The sequence below is a fragment of the Lingula anatina genome, chromosome 10, assembly GCF_051362555.1.
Source record: "Lingula anatina isolate TDL-2025a chromosome 10, LinAna3.0, whole genome shotgun sequence".
NCBI classification, from domain to species: Eukaryota; Metazoa; Brachiopoda; class Lingulata; order Lingulida; family Lingulidae; genus Lingula; species Lingula anatina.
The window spans coordinates 13,727,720-13,746,758 of record NC_141776.1 but is presented as its reverse complement, the minus strand read 5'-3'; the positions used below and the strand labels follow the sequence as shown (position 1 = coordinate 13,746,758).

Genomic DNA, 19,039 nt, shown 5'->3' with positions numbered 1-19,039 from the left:
TATATAAGTGGTTAGATATTAAGTAATGATGAAGATGGAAGCTTTCTTTTCTAAATAAATATTTTTATTCCGTTGGTGCTCACGCAAAAGTACAGGTGATGCCAGATTTCGGTTGATTCAGAACAATAAAAGTTCCGATGTATCTTTCGAATCTTGCAGTTGTGAATCAGTAAACCAGTGTATATTGATTAAAATGTAAATTTACTGTAAAAAAGATTAATGAAGACATTCTGTTCACAATCAATATTTTAAGAAAAAAAAAAACATTTTCGCCTTGATCTCGATCAAATATGCATGTGACTGATAGGTGACAGCAACATAGTCACGTGCCAAGACAAACTATTTGAAATTGTCCTGAGAAACATGACTCTATTTCAAAACGACTAAGAACTTAAACAAATGAAACAAGTTTTGCTGTGAAACTTATTTAAGGAAAAAAAAAACTCTACCTTTTTCCGATATTTAATCTGAAAATTCAAACACGTATATATCTAGACTAAAACAAAATCCTACACAAAAGTTAAGAAATTCATACACATGTTGTCATGAATACACATATCATGGACCATAAAATGAGCACCACACTTTGAGCATCACATGGCAACTTTGTATCACAATTAGTCATTAGTCATGGACATGGCACATATATTGACGTATACACGTACGCCTGTACTACAAAGGCCTTGTAACAGCCGCACGGCATATATTTTCAACCCATCTGCAGCGGTATGTTTTGAGATACAAACCTTTTCCTCGGAAAGCGTTCTACAGTTACAAAATCGCTTCAATTATCGTCTTGTAAATGCTGGAACAGCTACAATGGCCCCTTATTTTAGTGAGGAGGACTTAGCTCGCTTTTAGCGGTTTGCTTCCTATTATTTGCAACATGAAGCATACTCTTAGAAATCAGGCCTAGTATGTACATGTATACCAACAAAAATTAATGCCGTGGCGAGCGTAGGGTTCAGCGTAGGTGGTATTGTAATATAGTAGGGCTGTTTTAACAATAATTTAAAAGCTGTCAGTTTCTTAAAACATAGCGCTACAGATAGAACGATACGATTTAACAATGTGAAAAGTTATTATAGACATTTCTAACGACGCACACAACCTAAGATAGACAAATATCTGTGTTAAACTGATATACTATACATGTGAAAACAACACACTTGTGACAAAATATAGTCTGATATCCGGACGGAGTCAGTGTATAAAACATTTCTTAGAAAATACACTTCTATATATTTTATGTATATTCAGTGCAAGTTTAGTCATTTGTATGATACAAATGTATAAATATAAAGCTTTATATATTTTAGCATACAGCAGCAAAAGCTTCTTACAGTTAAATATGTACATCTATAATTACGGCACCGTCTTCCCGGGTATTTTTGTGTATTTTTATACGCACGATTCATTTCCATGCGACCGGGTTCCATAGGTGTTGGCCTTAGCTTTGTGACCGATAATTCGGTCAGTTGCAATTGTGAATAAATCACGATACGGATTATAAAATTTGATGGTCAGAAGACTGGTAAATGATGAAAAATGTCCATCGACCATGTTCAGATCAAAATGAAATACGCGTCAGTCATAGCAAATAATAAACAAATAGCCACACCTTTTCTTAGAACCTCTTTTTCCTAGTGACTCCCCCCGTTAGAAGTTGGTGCTGAGGTATACTGAGGTTCACAACGTTTGCACTGTTGGGCGAGAGAGGTTTTCCTGACGGCCGCATGATGGCGCCCTTGGAAGTCGAAGACTTCATAGCCAGAGTCTCGACGCGGTTGTGCCTTGGGGATATCCCGTGGGGACTGCCCTGGGAACTGTCCCCGTGAGGCAGCGGCGTGAGGAATTTGGGTGGCTTGGTGAGGGGGTGGTCATCGTGCATGTCTATCAGGCCGTTGTTGGTGGGTGTCTTTCCCCAAGGGGTGAGGGAGGTCTGGTGGTGCGGGTCCTCGTAGCTGTCCGCGCGCTGGCGGTGCCCGCTGGGGACGTACCCCGGCTCAATGGTTCTTGGAGAGGTATTCTTTGCCGACTTCCCCGTGAGAGAGTGGGAGCGGAGGACCTGTATCTCCTTCTTCAGGTCCCGGATCTGCTTGTCTCTTTCTGCAAGTTGGGCGTTCAGGTCTTCGATCGTCTTCTCCAGGTCGGCTTTCTCTTCCTGCACCTTGGCCACCTCGTCTTGCACTTCTGAGATCCTCGTCTCGCGGTGCTCCAGCTCCTTGAAGAGTCGCGCCAGACGGTCGGAATTGCTGTCATGGAAGTTACGCATGTGTGCATAGAACGGTTTTGAGTCTGCCTCGATGGCGAAAAGCTTCAGCACGTCTTGTCTCTCCTGGAGAGCGTCCTCGTACTTCCGACTGATCAGGTAAAGGCGGTCAAAGTGGTCTAAGAACGATTTGACCCTCTTCTCCCTCACCTGTTTGTTGTCCAGGTGCTGGATGTCAAGAGGAGCCTCTTCAGTCGGTGGCTCCACCTTTCGGAGTTTTTCCTCCATGTAAGCGTCCATGTCGTTGAGAGCGGTCTCCATCTCCGTGATCCGCTCCTGCAGACGACGCAGCGTGCTGTCATTGGCGGAGTTAAAGTTCATTTGAGTGTCCAGTTGGAGTTTATGCTTCTCCTTTGCTTCTTCTGCGTTCCTTAGAAGCTTCATGTACTCCGCTGTTTTATCTTGGAGTGCTTCTTGCGCCTTCTGACACTCGTCTTCAAGGCGGTGGATCAGCACGTCTTTCTTCTGCATCACCTCCATGTGTTCCCAGGATTCCTCCATTTGCTTCTGTTTCGCATCTAACGCAATCTGTTTCTCGCGGCTTTGACCCTTCCATAGTGCTGTCAGGGCGGCTTCACGTTCCTGTAACAAGGATGAACAAGGTCAGTATTTCTTTGGAAAATTATTTATTAAAACTTGGCTTAAAAATAATTATATTGAAATTATATCACCTGATACCCAATTTCTAGCGGTATTAGTTCCGCATGGTTTTTATTTTATTTATTATATTTTTTTATTACATTATTATTATTATTTCGTTATGTACAATCCAATAGGCCTGGCATGCATGTACGATATCACCGGGCACTCGCCTACTAAGAACTGAAACTCCCGGCGCTGTCTAACAAACATATCATTTTAAGCTAGTTCTACTGTATATTGCCCACCCTTTTAACACATTCAGTACATATAATTTTGGTGCGCTTTTATGTTGCTGATATCACTGTTCAAGCACGACCTAATACAGACCTAATACAACCTGCGGCGGATATTGCTATCTAGAAGAAGCAGAAGAAAGAAAAGAAGAGTAAATGTACGCTTCTCAATGAGTCCTCAGACTTGCTTGGCTGTGAAAAATACTGAATTGATATTGTGTGTGAACCTTACCCTCTCTTTGATATAGCCGTCAAGAACCTGCTTCTCTACATCTGAAAGCGCCTTATTCAAGGAAGGAAATCTACGGAAGACGTCGGGTTCAGGTGTCTCACCTCCCGGGAAGTCCTTGCTTTCACTGGCACTTAAAGCCTCTGGAAAATCACGACAGTTTTAAAATTGATATATCTCGAGTCGATTGTAAAGCTGGTGTATCTAGACTCTCTCTGAGACTCCCTCTCTCAAGCAAATAAAATATTTTGAATAAAAAATAATGGTCTATAAATTACAACCAAATATTATATTATTTTTCGCCCAACAATATTTGGTCAATATGAAATGAAATCTGATAATTCTTTAAAAATTACAAATGAGAAGGTACTAATCTCTCTCTCTCTCTCTCTCTCTCTCTCTCCACAAACTCACCATTTCGCAGGTGGTCAGCCAACAGGTGGTGACCGGTCACTTGCAGGACATCACAGAATTTATGGAAGGCGGCGGTCACTCTGACCAGCAACATGTCTATCATGGAGTTAATCTGCGCATCCCTGTTGACCACATTCTGAAATATCATTGAATATAATGAAAATGGCATTATGTATACATCGATAAACTAACAAACAGATATACATGAATTAATTTTTGTCTGTACATTTCAATACTTCACAGCTTGTTACTCAGCCACGATCATCCCGAATGACATTGTCCTGAAAAAAATAAATAAATAAAAAAAATAAATAAAAAAAGGGGCACGTCATAGTTTCAAATACCCGGTACCGCAGGCGGAATCTTAGAGGAAAAGTGTAATTAATTTCTTTCATCCATCTTTAGCAATTAATACTTCATAGAACAGTTTACGTCATACTGTAAGCAAAGAATGCATCTTGGTAATTATGAGGTGTTTTTCCCTACCGTAGTATCGATTATGCAAGCAGACGGGAGGTAGTAATGAAACCTTAAGGCCAATGCAAGAAAAGCAACATTCCCTCGTATCGCTAATGAACTATCAAAGACCGTTGGCATTCTGAAGAGGCTATACACTGAAGAAAGCGGTAACTAATCGGTCGGCAAACATATCAATAGACTCGTTAATGGACGATCCTGATTTATGAGAATCGACGTGATAACACACTACATCGAGCTGAACTGGTGTGTTGCGAGACCGAAATCGACACCCTAGCAACCGTGACGCCATGGTAAAGAAATCGACGTTTTTTAACCTGCAGATTTCAACGTTTGTATCAAGCTCATAGTTTATTGTTGGACTTTGCCCTGAAAGATAAGAAAGGTTACGAAGATTGACATTTGGGTTATAAAGCCACCAGTTTCAAATTCATCATTCTAGGTTATGTATTGTTGCTTTCTTTAAGCGCAGGGCCTATAATAAGTAAATGTATACTTTTTCGGGAGAGAAAACAGCTGGCGAATAAACATAAATCTTGTCGCAGTTCTTGGAAGACGTTCTGTATGTATTTTTGTATTTCTGGAAAAGCTTTGAACAAATGTGATCGTGAAAAATTACTGCTTTGCAGCCTGACAGAAAATCACTTATTTTAGAATGATAAATGCCGTTACTTTCATCTGCGTATTGGCCTCTGGAAAGTGAACAATAACTTGAACTAATTTGATAAAAAATTAATACAGCCTGAGCAATTTATGCGACGTACGTACACCCCCACCCCTAGTCTCTCTCTCTCTCTCACACACACACACACACACACACAAACACACACACACACACACACAATGACACAAACACACATACACACACACACACACACACACTTTCTCTCTCTCTCACTCTCTCACTCACTCTCATCCCCCCTCTCTCTCAAAAGAAATAAAGCACTTGTAATATAAAATTTTCTGCGGCCACCAAATTCTCAAATGACTTTCCCAGAATCTAGAACCTAAATAATGTACACTAACAAAATATCTTAAACGATTTCACTGATGTGATCGGTGTTTATATGTCCTAACACAAAGCCCAAACACTATTCACACGTGCCTCAAAAGGTTGTTAAATGTATTAGCGAAACTTCAGAATGTTAACCAGTCATGTCAGATTTAGTGGGTCAAATGCACTGATGAAATTGAATCCGAAAAGTTACCCGCTAACGACCTAAATGGTATGCGTTTTACACATAAAAAGCACAAGGTTATTCTTTCAATTTTTTTTTCTTCCAGGCATCAAGGTCCTCATTTGCGTCACTGCATCGCCTGACGACATCAAACATTGCCCACGTGTTTTTTTCGAATCGTTCCCTCTTCAATATTTCCTTATTATTTGTTTAAAGTTAATTTTCAATTGTTAGTGGTTCGACCATGTTTTTTAGGTCTGTTAAATTCCATTTCGAAGTCATGACAGTATTTGAATACTTTTCAGTGACTCATACAGGAAAGCCGTTGCAATTCATTAAAGCATGGACGAAAGGAGGCATTTTTTAAAAATCGCTTTCTCTAACAGATTCTTACAAACTCTTCATTCTGATATCATTGCATAAGACAACATTTGCTTCACTGAAAGTGACCTTGTCGGCAAGAGAACTAAAACTCCAAAAATGGCTTTTAGTCTCTCAAACAGCGCGAAGCATTAGCGTCAATTACAAGCGGAAACAAGCCGTAAAAGTGGATTTTCCTCTTCAATTAAGACACGCCTAATAATAACGCAGCCTACAAGTTTTCCTAAACTATTAAACCTCGCGCTCTAGCTACTCTCACAACTTTTGTGATCGGCCACCGTATACACACACTGTGACCAATGGCTATGTGAATTCAGTTAATTTACGGGGATCACGTGTCAAATGGGTCCACCAGGGCCGAGGTCAGACGGTCACCAATTATAGAGCCACGCAGGGGACAAAAACGATACCGCGGACTTGGTTTTTCACTTCCGAGGAATGTTAACACGCGTCCAGTTATCCGAGTGATTTATGATGCATGCACATTGCTTTAATTATTATTGTTCGTTAACGACAGGATATCGTACATATTATGTCTTCCAAAGTAGTTTTTTTTTTTGCTTTTTGGTAGATACTTTGGCTATCTTTCACGATAACCTTACCAGTTAAGTTAATTTAAATCGCTAAAAAAGTTAAACGGGGGAAATGCACTCACGGCACCTAAAAACGCCTAGCATTTCTCTGTTTACTGTCTGCGTGGGCTGTTTAAATAATTTCTCGAAATAAGTGTTTTTCTTTTTATAAACACGCAAGTATACGTAATGCTTTTTGCACCATAATATAACATTCCAATGATGTGTGGTCCGTCAAAATTTATTGATTCGTTTATATTGTAAAACCACAATTCTGCACGGAATTTCACAAGATAAATACTTGTTTCACTACTTATTACAAACAAGTATGGTCAGTGTCAGGGGTGCAGATTAATTGATATTGTCAATAAGATAAAAGTGAACGTACAGATTAAGACTGAACTGCTACAGAAGATTATAAATAAAACAAAACACCACACATAAATGCATACACTCACAGGCTCATACACGTAAAAATCACACGCGAGCGTGCGCGTAAACCAAACTTGCAAGCGTACAGACATCACGCTACACTTAATGCGTAAGGAGCTGCATTCACTCACAAGACACCCTCAGGTCCATTTAAGTATACATAAGCTCTATCATAATATAAGACATTTATTTTCAATATTAAAGCACGATAGGCCAGTGCCCGAACTCAGCATGGGGCCGCATATAGCCGAATATCAACACAACTATTGCGTTACACTACGCGAGCTGCGAACAATAATTCCATCCACACAGTAGAACATAAAGAACTGAAACTCGGTATGCTTGGACACTGTATAAACCCCATTCATCTCAGGCACTTGACATTTGACTGAACCTGGAAGAAAGTAACTAAAGAGATCTTGTTACTGACTTGGGGTAAAATACAATAGTAACACCGGGCATCTATAAAGTTCACGTTAAGTCAAACTGCTATTTCTCTGTAAATGCACTGTATATTTTAATATACTGTATATTTTAAAAAGAGCAGCTTTACTTTGGTTGTGTAATTTTATATCGCTTGCGGTATTTGATGAAAGTTTTACAATCGTTAAAATAACAATACTAAGACAAAAAATACGTATGACATTGTCATGTCATGTCACTTCACGTCAAAGCATCAAAGCTTCAGTATTCATATGACATAACATCACTCTGTAATGTCATGTCAGGTCGTGACGCACCATGTCGCGGCAAACCATATGTGGCATCATATAGCATATCATGTATCAACAATGCTTCAACAAAATAACATAAAACAGTAACAACAACATGAATTTCACAAATAAAAAATCCATCTTAGCACTAGAATTGTAAACATGGAAGACAATAAGCTGCTAAAGAAGAAAATATGAGGCAGAATCGATCATTGTTTATGGCAAATGATCTATTAATTATCTAAGTTCAGATTTATTAAAAAGTTGAATTCTTGCAATTATGACAAAATTTAGACTAAGATCAAATGAAGCTACGAATCATATTGCAGGGAGAAACGCAATCAGCAGGAAGCCAGGAACATCATGTTTACACAGTTGCTGTAGTCATCAATATAATCAACTGATCGCGGATGATTGAGCGAAATGAAAATGAATAGATAGACGAAAAATGATTATAACAATTAAAAATAAAAAAACGAGGAATTAGGTTGAAACAACATCGAAAAATCACATACTTGATTAATATCGATAGCTGCTTAAAAGTAGACACAGGCTGTATTGTACCCTCTACCAGTTCACAGTTCACAGAACTGAGTTGAGCTTTAAATGACCATCTATCTAGCTAGAGACATATCTGTGAATATCTGTAAAAAATCTATCACTCGCCCTGGTAGAGGGTAGCTGTATTGTAGGATAGATGAATAAGTTAAGTTTTTAAAAATTGGAGAATAAGAACATTTGACAGTGTCTAATCTATGAATAAATTAGGCTTTTAACATCAAAAATGGTTGATCGAGATTTTGCTTATGCTATATAGTGAACCAAATGTTCGACCAAAAGCACAGTTTAATCAGTTTGTAAAACATAAGAGAGGAAATCTAGGGTTTACTCGGACTGTTCTAGCCCTAGCTGTTCTACTCGATTTATAACATTTGTAGATTGTATCGATCTTGATTGATTAGCATGAGATCGAGTAGGACATGTAGGTATACAGTGAAGGCAGTTGAAGAAAAAACAACAGAAAGGAATAGAAAAGCCGTCGTATCTAATCAGCGGTTTGATGATTACAGAAGACAATAAAGCCAGGGCCTACAGTGTACTAATTATCCATGTTTCAGTTCTCCCATTCGATTAACGTCGTATTGTAATCACGATGTATTGTATTTACACTTGTTGAATCGAGTAGGAGAACGTGAATAGGAAGCTCACCGTTGGCAGATGCGCCCGTCTTAACGGACTGGAGTCTTTATCAGTTTTACTCTGCAAATCAGAAAGAATAAAACAATGCATTCTATGGTAACGATTTTTTACACGGGAATCGATCCTGTGGGATTAACCTTTGTCGTCCGGAAACTTTTCCTAAAAGCTCGTTATTGACAGGTAAATATTGTTCCTTTTACGCAATATAATTCAACGCACAGAGTAATCAGTGCGATGAAACGAAGTAAACATAGGAGATTGATGATATTCGAGAAAGTTGAGGAACTCCATTATGTCCTGTGTGATTCTGCATTGTAGAAAACGTCCAAAGGTTGGGTCTATTACAAACATGGACGCACAAAAGCTTGGACTGTTGCGGGAATGGATAATATCAATGTCTGTGCCTGTTTAGGCATGATATTGTCCAAAGTGACTTTTATACCAAACACTTACTTATCTTTTATGCACGGTTAACTAAAGTAACCTGATTGAGGACAAACGTTATTTTAAATTATTCGAGTTGAACCGAAATCGTTTATGGGTTCCGACTACACGTGTCTTAAGAAATATCACCTTCATTGGTACCCGCATTGATAATAAAAAGATGTTGGTTTGTCACACATGGTATTGAGTTGCATCTTTAGCTAGAAAAACTTCCAGTAACAACGTTTTTTCTTTCCTTTTGTACAATTCACATAAAAGTATTTCGGAGCCATTGTATGTGAACGAATCCCATTACCTATCCAATCGGGAAAAAAAGGGATTCATAGTGATGAATTATGCGCTTTAGTATTTTCTCACTGTACAAGGAACGGAATATCGAAGTACTTCAAGGCCCTGTTAGAGCAAGCATGTTGGTACCCTCTACCACAGATTCTCTACCGACAGATTGATTTTCCACAGATATTCACAGATGTGTATATTTATGTAGAGACATATCTATGAATATCTGTCGCCCTGGTAGAGGGTAGCATGTTGGTACATTCCAGTCAATCTGAAGAAGTCAAACGTGTAGTTTCACCACCTCAATACTAATGCCCCTCTGAAATACCTCCTATATTAATGTACAACTTTGTACGTGTTACTGAATGAATTGTTTGCACTTAGAAATAAATGTGTACACAATTCAATACACTGATGTTGTAATTAGAGTCCAGAATATACTAGCGTGTGAGAAATGTAGCAAATCGAAAAGTCTATGACAACCATGATGGCAACACTGTGGATAGGGGAAGATAGAAAGGACTGGAGGCAACACCGCCCTCTGTTTAACCATAAATACTAGCAGGCCAAAGATGGTGGGGGGGAGGGAGTATAAAAATGCCGCTTAAAGTGAAGTTAATATCACAAAGTAGACAAGGTCAATCTTATTGCCATACGTAGGGCCATGGAAGTGAAATTAAAGCTGGCAGGGGGGGGGGGGCACTTTTCAACCCAGCCGATCCCAAGCCGAAGCCTTCCGATCCCAAACCGATGCAGGCCGATCCCCAACGCAAACTAGCCGATCCCTGGCCGATCCCTGGGTCGCCAAGGTTGATTTAGTCAGTACAATCGAGTGATCACACGCAACATTGGTTCCATTGTTTAGAGGTGTAATAAAACGCCAAGGTAAACTAATCTGTATTACATAATACTATGTCTGGAGAAGGTGAGATTTCATAATATATACAAACATTACACGTAAATGAAGGCTTTTATAAGATTGTAATAGAAATAACACATTTTAAAGGGGCTTAATTTCAATAATAAATTATGGAAGTGCATGAATTGCCATTCCCTCTTACTTCTACTTCAATGCTTTGGTGGAAGCCAATTTGAAGGAAGCCAATAGTAGTGCATGCAATATGAAGTACGTCAAATTAAACATTTCGTAAATCTTATTGCTACTTGTAAAGAGGTGTTCAAGTGTAGCGTACTTATTAAGTATAAACCATTTTAAGAAACTTTCAATTACACACAAGGAGAAACGGATGTTTTTAATGGCACAACTTGTTAAATAACGTGCCATAGTGTCGCTTATTCAAATACTATCAGTATGGCCATATTGTTGGACAGTTTAATAGGATGGATAAATGCCCTACATTTGTTAATAAGAAAGCGTTCACTGTACTCGAATTTGGTCTATTTAGTTAAAAGTTAGTAAAAAATCCAAAGATCGTGGGTGTTTCCCGGCAATTTGACAACAAAATCTGGTACGACTAGTTGGAAAAAAAATTTTGACAGATGTTAGTGATTAAATTTTTTAGAGTTTAAATGTCGGCATTACTGAGACGCCCACCTTGGTTTAACCTCATTACATGAGTAATCAAGTTCGACTTAAGTCCAAAATGCCACATCCTAACATTAAACGTTCCTATAAGGACTTCACAGAGGTATTTACATGTAGGTATTTGTAACTAAGACGTCAACAGATTGCACAGGGCACATTAAGCTACAGTAGAGGATAAGGTCTCTCTTTTGGCAAAAAATAAGTGTCTGTTTGTCCACAGAACAACAATAATATTTTTCCATTTTTATAAATTGTGTTGCGTCCTGTGTGTACAACATTCATGAACGTTGTGTCTATGTGCTTTTAAAATCACCAACTACAGTACGAGAATCGAATAATTGTGACGTCTGGTTATGAATATTGGTACTGCTTGTCAATGGGAAATACCGTTCTTATTCGCGTGCTAGCAAAACCGAAATAAACAGAAACCTCTAAGTGGTAAATGATGGAATCTATGAGATGAGTAGGCCTATTCAACACTGGTAACTTACCGCTATATTGGAGAGCATGGACTCAGTGAGGACATTCTGTTTTTGCAGTCTGTCGTAGAACTCCTTTGTCGGAATTATGTTTCTGGCCAACAACACTCGATTTTCGTCCAGAATCTTTTTGTATTTAGGATCCATGGTGCATTTGAAGTCTGTCGTCTGTTTTACTGGATTTGTTGACAATGTGGAAGCATTTGAAAATCTTTCGGTGACCAATGGATTACGAAGGTATCTTTTTATTTCGTAGTCCTTCTTTTCTAATTGAGCGCAGAAAACTATTGTTTTAATTATGTTCTTACATGCTTACACTATGACTACAAAAATCCAATCAAATTCTTGCAGCCTGACGATAACTGCCCCGCAGTAAATTCGACGTCCTCTCGTACTTCAACGTTCCGTTTTATCAAGAGAAGAAGGCGATCTTTAAAGTGTCCACTAGCGTCCAACCTTGACCACTTCTCTAACTCCTTGTCCAGTTTTGGCAGCGTTCGACTTGTTTATGCCTTGGAGGTCGCCTTCGCTGCGGCACCTGTTTAACATACAAGTACGGCGTTAAATGTGCATAATACGACAATTCACATGTTGAAACATTGGGTAAACATAAATCATTGAAATTGCTAGCAACAGAACAATAACGGGCCACGTTCTTTAAGTTCAGAGGCTCTCTGTTCACAGGTGACGAGGCAGCCAAAGAAGTTAGGCCGCCTGTTGTTATACTTAAAGAGCAAACTTAAAAGGAATATTTGTTCAGACAATTTGGGAAATCTATGCGTCATAACGGGATTTGACGGAACGGGCACTTTATTAAGAGGATAAATCATTTCAAATGATTAACCTGGAGAGGTGAATTCAACCGCGTTGACAGAAGGAGACCATGATTTTGAAAGTTTAATAGGTCCGGGGACACAGAATGTTTTTTTTTAGGTGGGGGGGGGGGGGGGGTGAAAGTCTGTCCATCACCCATTGCGCACGAACGACATTTTTTCACGATCGCTCAAACAGGCATTATCACACACGGGCACGCGCAAACTTAGATAAGCTCACACAAACAAACAAACAAACAAACAAAAATCTGGGGAAAGGGTTCCTAAACGTGACAAGTCCTGTAGTATGATAACCAAGTCCTTCTTCTTTTGTCTTATGTTATGCACACAGTCATGTTTTACACTTAACTTCGGGGTTATCATTATAAATCGTGTTGACGAAAACAAGCAACGTAACACGTACCATAAAGACCTTATTTGTAATTCGAGAGAGGGCACTGTCAGCGGTCACCTACTAAAAACATCGCGTCCCCGAGCGAAACTCACTGACCGGAAAAAAACAGCTCCCTGTTTACATATCAACTATACTTACTGCATTTACACTCAGTAAATGCATTTGATTTAATTAATCACGCCACGAATAACGCTCAAAATAAAATGAAAGGAAATTTCGTTTATTCTTAACATGAAGCATGTTATACCTATAAGACATTAGTATATATAAGAAGTAATTCATTTAGCTTGATTAAGGTGTTGGACTGTGGTAATAGAACGATAAAGCAGAGATTGCCTTGACTTATAGACTGTGTATAACTAGGAAGGCTCTGAAGAGAAGAGGGGTACTATCATCAAAGTTTGTACAATTACATCTTTATGTCTTTTTTAATATTTGGATTTTAAATTCATAATGGGGATCACCTTATAAAAATAACTTCAGTCCCACCTCAGATCGTGCATGCTATGTAATTTTCCTACTAGTATTTTAACTGAAAATGCATCTTACACTGTGCCAAAATATGTTACACTCCTACTGTTCCTGCACTTGAATATTATTATTATTATTATTATTATTATTATTATTATTATTATTACTATTAATTATTATTATTAATAATTATTATTCTTATTCTTCTTATTATTATATTTTATTTGTGGGGTGGGGAGGGGGATGTCAGGTACCCTTTGCCCATTTATCGCTCAACAATCACCATGTACCCGTACAACAGCAATGCAATGCGAGCCCATTAGCAGACGTACTGAACCACCTTGAGAATTTGAGAAATTTTGACACGGAGATTGAATTATTTAATTGAACCGAAATACACCGTGTGTTCGAGCGAATAGAGTTTGTATTTTATTCTGTGTTTACATACACTTAAATTCATAAAGGCCTCGCTTCTGTGGTTTGAGCTTTGTGTAAACGCCAGTGAGCGTTAAATGAGTTCAAAAAGAAGTCAAATTTACATCTGGGTCCCAACTGTCGAAGTAATTAAATCATGTCACATTGACATGGTATAAAAGTATGACATGGAAAACACCCCACAAAGCAAGTGATTTGGAGTGGAGAGTGGGCGAGGGCGAGGGCGGGCGGGGCTGTCAGGGATGTGGGGGCTGGAACTGAGGAATCATTGTAGCAGTCCACCTTGTCTAATGTCATTGTTGGAAGTGAACACGGTTGGACATTTCTCAGCGCAATTCCTCCCCGTCACCTGTGTAGTTACGCATCACATGTTATTTTATACCTCATATCCCTTGTGTAGAGAGGATCACAGACATCATAACAAGGGTCTTCCACTTGTCTCAGTTCGTAGCGGAGAACACGAGTTTAACACTGGTAGATGCTTATGCCAAGCCAATATAGGACTACATGTACAAAATCTGTCTAGCTGTCTATCTTAACCAGAGTCCTTATGCAAAATAAACCCCTCAGGATGGCAGCAAAAGGAAGAAAAGTAGCTCAACATGATAGAGAGCAGATCCAACAATCACGCCGCTAACTCAAACACGCAGAATAAGTAATATGTAAATATACATTCCGATCGTTGTTTTGTCCTCAATATAAGCGCGTTCCTAGCGTTATGATTTGAGACAAGCTTCTACCATAAAGAGGACGTATACAAATGAAGAAGCTTTTCAAAAGCTAATATCAATATTTAATAGAAGTCTCTGCACACTTCTTCATTGTTGTATACCTTATAATAAATACGCCCATAAATATTGAATCAGCTTATTAATACTGGATCATTCAATAATTATTATTGTATCTTATATATAATTTTGAGAGAAAGAGAGAGAGCAGCAACAATTCAACAGTTCTCCGCCGTAATCCCTACGAAACTCGTACACGTACAAGTGCTTAACGAAATATTTAGATACCCTTTATAAGATGCAATTTATCAAACCAAATAATGTTGACAAATCTACTCACCCGACGCTGTTCTAGTAGTAGACTCCTTTTTTCAACTGCATGAAGATCTCAATAAACAACCAGACCCATGGTTACATATACCCCATAGGACGAGCAATATACACTCACAATTGTCGTTATAAAGTATTTGATCCGTCTCCATATAAAAGCGACAACCCCCTCACAGAGTATTATTTATGTCAAGTCCACCGGTAGCTTACTTCAGCAAAGTTTACACAAGTTATTTCTATGGTTCGAATTCAGGTCATCCAGGCAGGTAAAGCACGTTGAATTTGACTTAACATGCTCACAGTATATTATTAAACGTTTATGCATTTGAAGTGAAAGATAACTGATTTACTTAATTGTCTTGTCTAGATCTATGTGATCTTGGCGCGGTTTAAGTCCGCCGGGTGTAAACGGGCCTCCGGTTTCATGCTCGGTTCTTCATTTCCGACTTCCGTGTAAATCGATAAAGTTGTCTTTAGTCAAGGAGCGCGGCTAATAGATTTGCTTTCAGGAACAAATGTGTCATGCATGTACACCCTGGTTATCGCAAAGTTAACGGTAACGCACTTTCCATTTTCCATCGCACATTCCTCGAATATGCGGTAGGTAGAAGAAGCTAGGGGAGGGGTTTCAGTCGGGGATAAGATAAAGGATACACAGAGAGATAGGATACAGTTAGTGTTTAAGCCCCCCTCAGGGGCGGATTTAGGCCGTCTTCTGGGTCTTCCCCAAGACGGTCAGATTTTTAAGTTTACATTGACGGGTATCTAATATTTTCTGTCAGAAGACGGTCAAAAATTGAGGACGAATTAACAAAGATAATTTGGAAGACTGTCAGAAAATATCTCTGGATCCGACCCTGGCCCCTCCCTTCATTTACCCTCCACAGTGGTGCTAACAGTACACAGAACCCATCACGCGGTTTCATGGGGCTTAAGTTTTGCAAACGTTTGACTGTGAATTCCTTTTCTTTTATGTGTATCCAGCTCGTTGATGGCATGTCAAACAATACAGCTACTGTATCCACTATTAAATCACTGGAATAATCCCTTTTAACTTTTTAACTTTTAAAGAGTGTCCGCACCCCCCCCCCCCCCCTTCCCGGAAAAAAATGGCGGATCTCATTTATTTCAAAATTTGGGTTATTTTTAATGATGGCGGTTTTATTGTGAAAAGAAAGAGCCATCAGCCTCGTCCGTGGTATCAGGGAAACAGAAAAGTTTGACAAAAACATTATAACGTTAACATCTTCCCGAGGACACGGCGGAAAACGTATTCCTCCTTGTCTTAAGTGTCAGTCACAGTGAGATCTGTCATAATTAATTACGTATATCACCATTTAATGTGCCTATTGACAATGGCTGTTGATATAAGACTCATTCCAATGGAGTGAGTTCTCATTGAGAAATGAGAAAAAATGCGAAAAATCGATGAGTGCATAGCGATAACGAAACACAATATCATAACATGTGTGTCTCTATAACTAATAGTGCATAGATCTTAATACATTCAATAGGCGTATAATTAGGTTTTAAGGACCTTAATTTATAGCTGTAAAGACAGTTTCATTTTTACTTCATTTATTAAGAGTTTCCTGCTTTCTATTAACTCTTGTTTGATTTTATATTCTGTCATGTGTTTCTTTTCACACTAGTATAAATATTACTCTTAAGTCATTTATCTCTTTACAAATATAAGAAGCATTTCTTTGCAAGATTCTCTTTACCTAAATGGAAAAGCGAGCAAGAAAAAAGTGAGATTCAAACTAAAAAATTATTTTCATTTTCCGTTGCTATCACCCGTCAGTTAAAACTTTGAAATTAGTTTATCAGAAAATTCCTTCTACGGAATTGCGCGGGGCACTACTCTGCTACTTTAAATTGTCATATTAAGTGCACCATTTAAAAACATCCTGAACTTCCTTTTTTAATAGATATGATACACGTGTTGAGATTACTTACGCCACAAAATCATGCAGAGTTATGGCACGTTTTGGCAGTCGCATAGATTCGGTTGAACTAAAGAATAAAGCCACTGCAATTTATTAATTTATTTCATTTTTATCTCTTTCTGTTTCTCCCTCCTCTCTCTCTCTCCTCGCACTATGTGACACTACGGTTAAGTAACGTAACTTTCTACTCAACAAAAATCCCCAGCAACGCTCTTTATCAGTTGCCTCAGTCAGTACGGTAACATTAGACATCATCTACTTATATGATTAATACACTTTGCCAGTTTCTATTAACTCCCAAACCCGGTTCCCGTTGTTATGGAACTTAGCGTCGTGTTTGATTCTCAGTCTGATTCTTTTCCCGTCGTCTTCTAGCTAGCTGTTTTAGTAGTTACAAAGTCAGCCTTATAGGTGCTTAAACCAATTTTGTAGCAGCTACATGTAAAAAGGCCTCTGGTGGAGCATAGCGAATTCGTACGTTATCAGGACTTTACGCAAACACGTACTGCAGTGACATCCTTAAAGAATACACATAATTCTTTAAACAAGCGTTTGTTTTTGTTATTACGCCACGTGGTTCTTGGGTCGCCTAGACTGCGTGATCTTGCTGCTGATTTACGACATTAAAAACTAAACAGTTTCTCGTAAAAAAAAAACAAAAAACGGAACATTTGGGTGGCATTTTGATATTTTATTTCCTCGGTGCGACTGCACCGTTTATAAACTCAACGGTTTATATTATTATAATTTATGAAATTAAATTAAGTCGTGGTGCGAAAATGTGACCAGGATAATATTTTCGGGCAGTTTTCCAATGAAAATGAGTTCCCTCTTTAAACGTGCCGTTTTCTGCAGGTTCTCAGATAAAAAAGGCTTGAGAAGACACGTCGTCTAGACTGCCCTAACTATTAAACTGCGGCTGGTGTTCGCTTTTTAAGGATACGTTTTTTACACTCATTGTTGACATTTAAATTGCGGTTAATTTTTTGGGTAACTTAAATCCAAACTGTGACAGCTGTCAATGAACCGTGTATAATAAGCGGCGCACATTTTATCACATAATGTTTGTTTTTTATTATGTCATTTTACGATCCTTGGACCCACTATTTTGGGGATCTCAGACATTAATATGACGTTAATCATCAGCAGAGCACAGGAATAAGTGATGACCCGGTTTAGACTTTCAAACTATGGCAGGGTTGTATGCAAAAGGGGGCGGGGGGGGGGGGGCTGGTGGAGTTTACAAAAGAACTACGTTTTTGGGCTGGAAAAGTTCCGCTATGACACAATTAAATTATGATCTAGGTTTAATGCCAGGTTGGGTCAACTGGGGTGGGTGGGTGGGGTAGAAAGGGTCACTTTTTCAGAAAAATAACCTCCTTTTGAACTCTCCTGCTAGGATCGAACCTGGTTCGCTCTGCTGAACGACATCTGATATCCTGTGTCTAATCTTTTAACATGGCCATATACATATATATAGGCCCTACCCTTGAAACTAGGGAATTGACTAGGTCTGATACTGTTTTAGTTCAGAGGCCAAAACATAGGAAAGTCCAGGGATACATGTACAAGGTCAGGGCCTATTCCCTCGCCTCACACTTTTGAACTACCGATTACAACGACGTGAAAATGCTACATGTATCGACCCCTTCCATAAACAAAAAGTTAACACTGTCAGTATTTGATAACAAAGGTTACGTCCGTTTTCCAAAAGAACATTAATATGCCACAAACTCTACGATCAATGACACAATTGACTACGAATTTCACGCTTACCTCTCTTTCTTTTTCTTGCGTATTTCTTTTCTTAAGAAGAACAACACAGAATCGATGTTTCTCCGAGCAGGGAGTTCGGCCGGGTGAATCCCTGAAATGAGGCTATCAGCGATATGAAGCGGTATCGGCAGCGCAAACACTGTCTACTGAGATACCGTGTCCTCTGATAGTTGCTACATGAACATTAAGACGACACAGACGCAAGCTGGATTATTAACTGAAGTCGACACTGGCATAAGAGGATTGGGTGATTCAGGAGATTTCGTGGCACCCTTTGTGATAGGTCAAGCCCAGACGTCATTGCCGTTGCTCAGATTTAGACCGGGGAGGAGTTTGTGATCGCGACGAGCCTCGTAGTGACAAAAACTCCCATGGTATTGATGTCAACAGTCTTGTGAGTTGAAGCGAAAACGAGGCTCTATGCGGCAAAGAGGGTGGAGCTTTCTTCACGTGAACCCGTGTTGTCATGTGCTAACTGATGCAGTGTCGCTTAATGGTTCCGAATTTTTAGGGACAGGGATATGAAAAAAGTGCAATTATTCACCAAATGATTAAACATATTGACTTATATTTCTGTTGCTTAGCTTATCGCTTGTTCAAATGAGGAGAAAGTCGATTCATCTGTGACGCGG

The 19,039-nt window shown here is 39.0% G+C and overlaps 1 protein-coding gene across 4 annotated transcripts; it reads right to left on the bottom strand.

Annotated features, from left to right (window-relative positions):
- Positions 1-42: 42 nt before the first annotated feature.
- Positions 43-18,752, bottom strand: LOC106157925 (uncharacterized). Of its 4 annotated transcripts, none has more exons than XM_013533722.2 (6): positions 18,408-18,752; positions 11,504-12,029; positions 8,753-8,803; positions 3,791-3,926; positions 3,380-3,519; positions 43-2,854 (listed from the first exon to the last, which is right to left on the bottom strand). In XM_013533722.2, the coding sequence occupies exons 2-6, from the start codon at positions 11,636-11,638 to the stop codon at positions 1,628-1,630; spliced, it is 1,689 nt and encodes a 562-aa protein (XP_013389176.2). In that variant the 5' UTR covers positions 11,639-12,029; positions 18,408-18,752; the 3' UTR covers positions 43-1,627. The 4 variants fall into 4 exon arrangements, with proteins under 4 accessions (XP_013389176.2, XP_086853201.1, XP_013389178.2 ...); XM_086997075.1 differs by lacking the exon at positions 18,408-18,752 and adding an exon at positions 14,693-14,863; XM_013533724.3 differs by lacking the exon at positions 8,753-8,803 and having other exon boundaries at positions 18,408-18,750.
- Between the last annotated feature and the right edge of the window lie 287 nt (positions 18,753-19,039).

Excerpts from the sequence above, each read along its gene's own strand:
- LOC106157925 (XM_013533722.2), bottom strand. The coding sequence starts at position 11,638 with ATGGATCCTAAATACAAAAAGATTCTGGACGAAAATCGAGTGTTGTTG. Across the intron at positions 3,927-8,752 it reads GACGGGCGCATCTGCCAACG|AATGTGGTCAACAGGGATGC; the intron begins GTGAGCTTCCTA and ends ATGATATTTCAG. Across the intron at positions 3,520-3,790 it reads GGCTGACCACCTGCGAAATG|AGGCTTTAAGTGCCAGTGAA; the intron begins GTGAGTTTGTGG and ends GTGATTTTCCAG.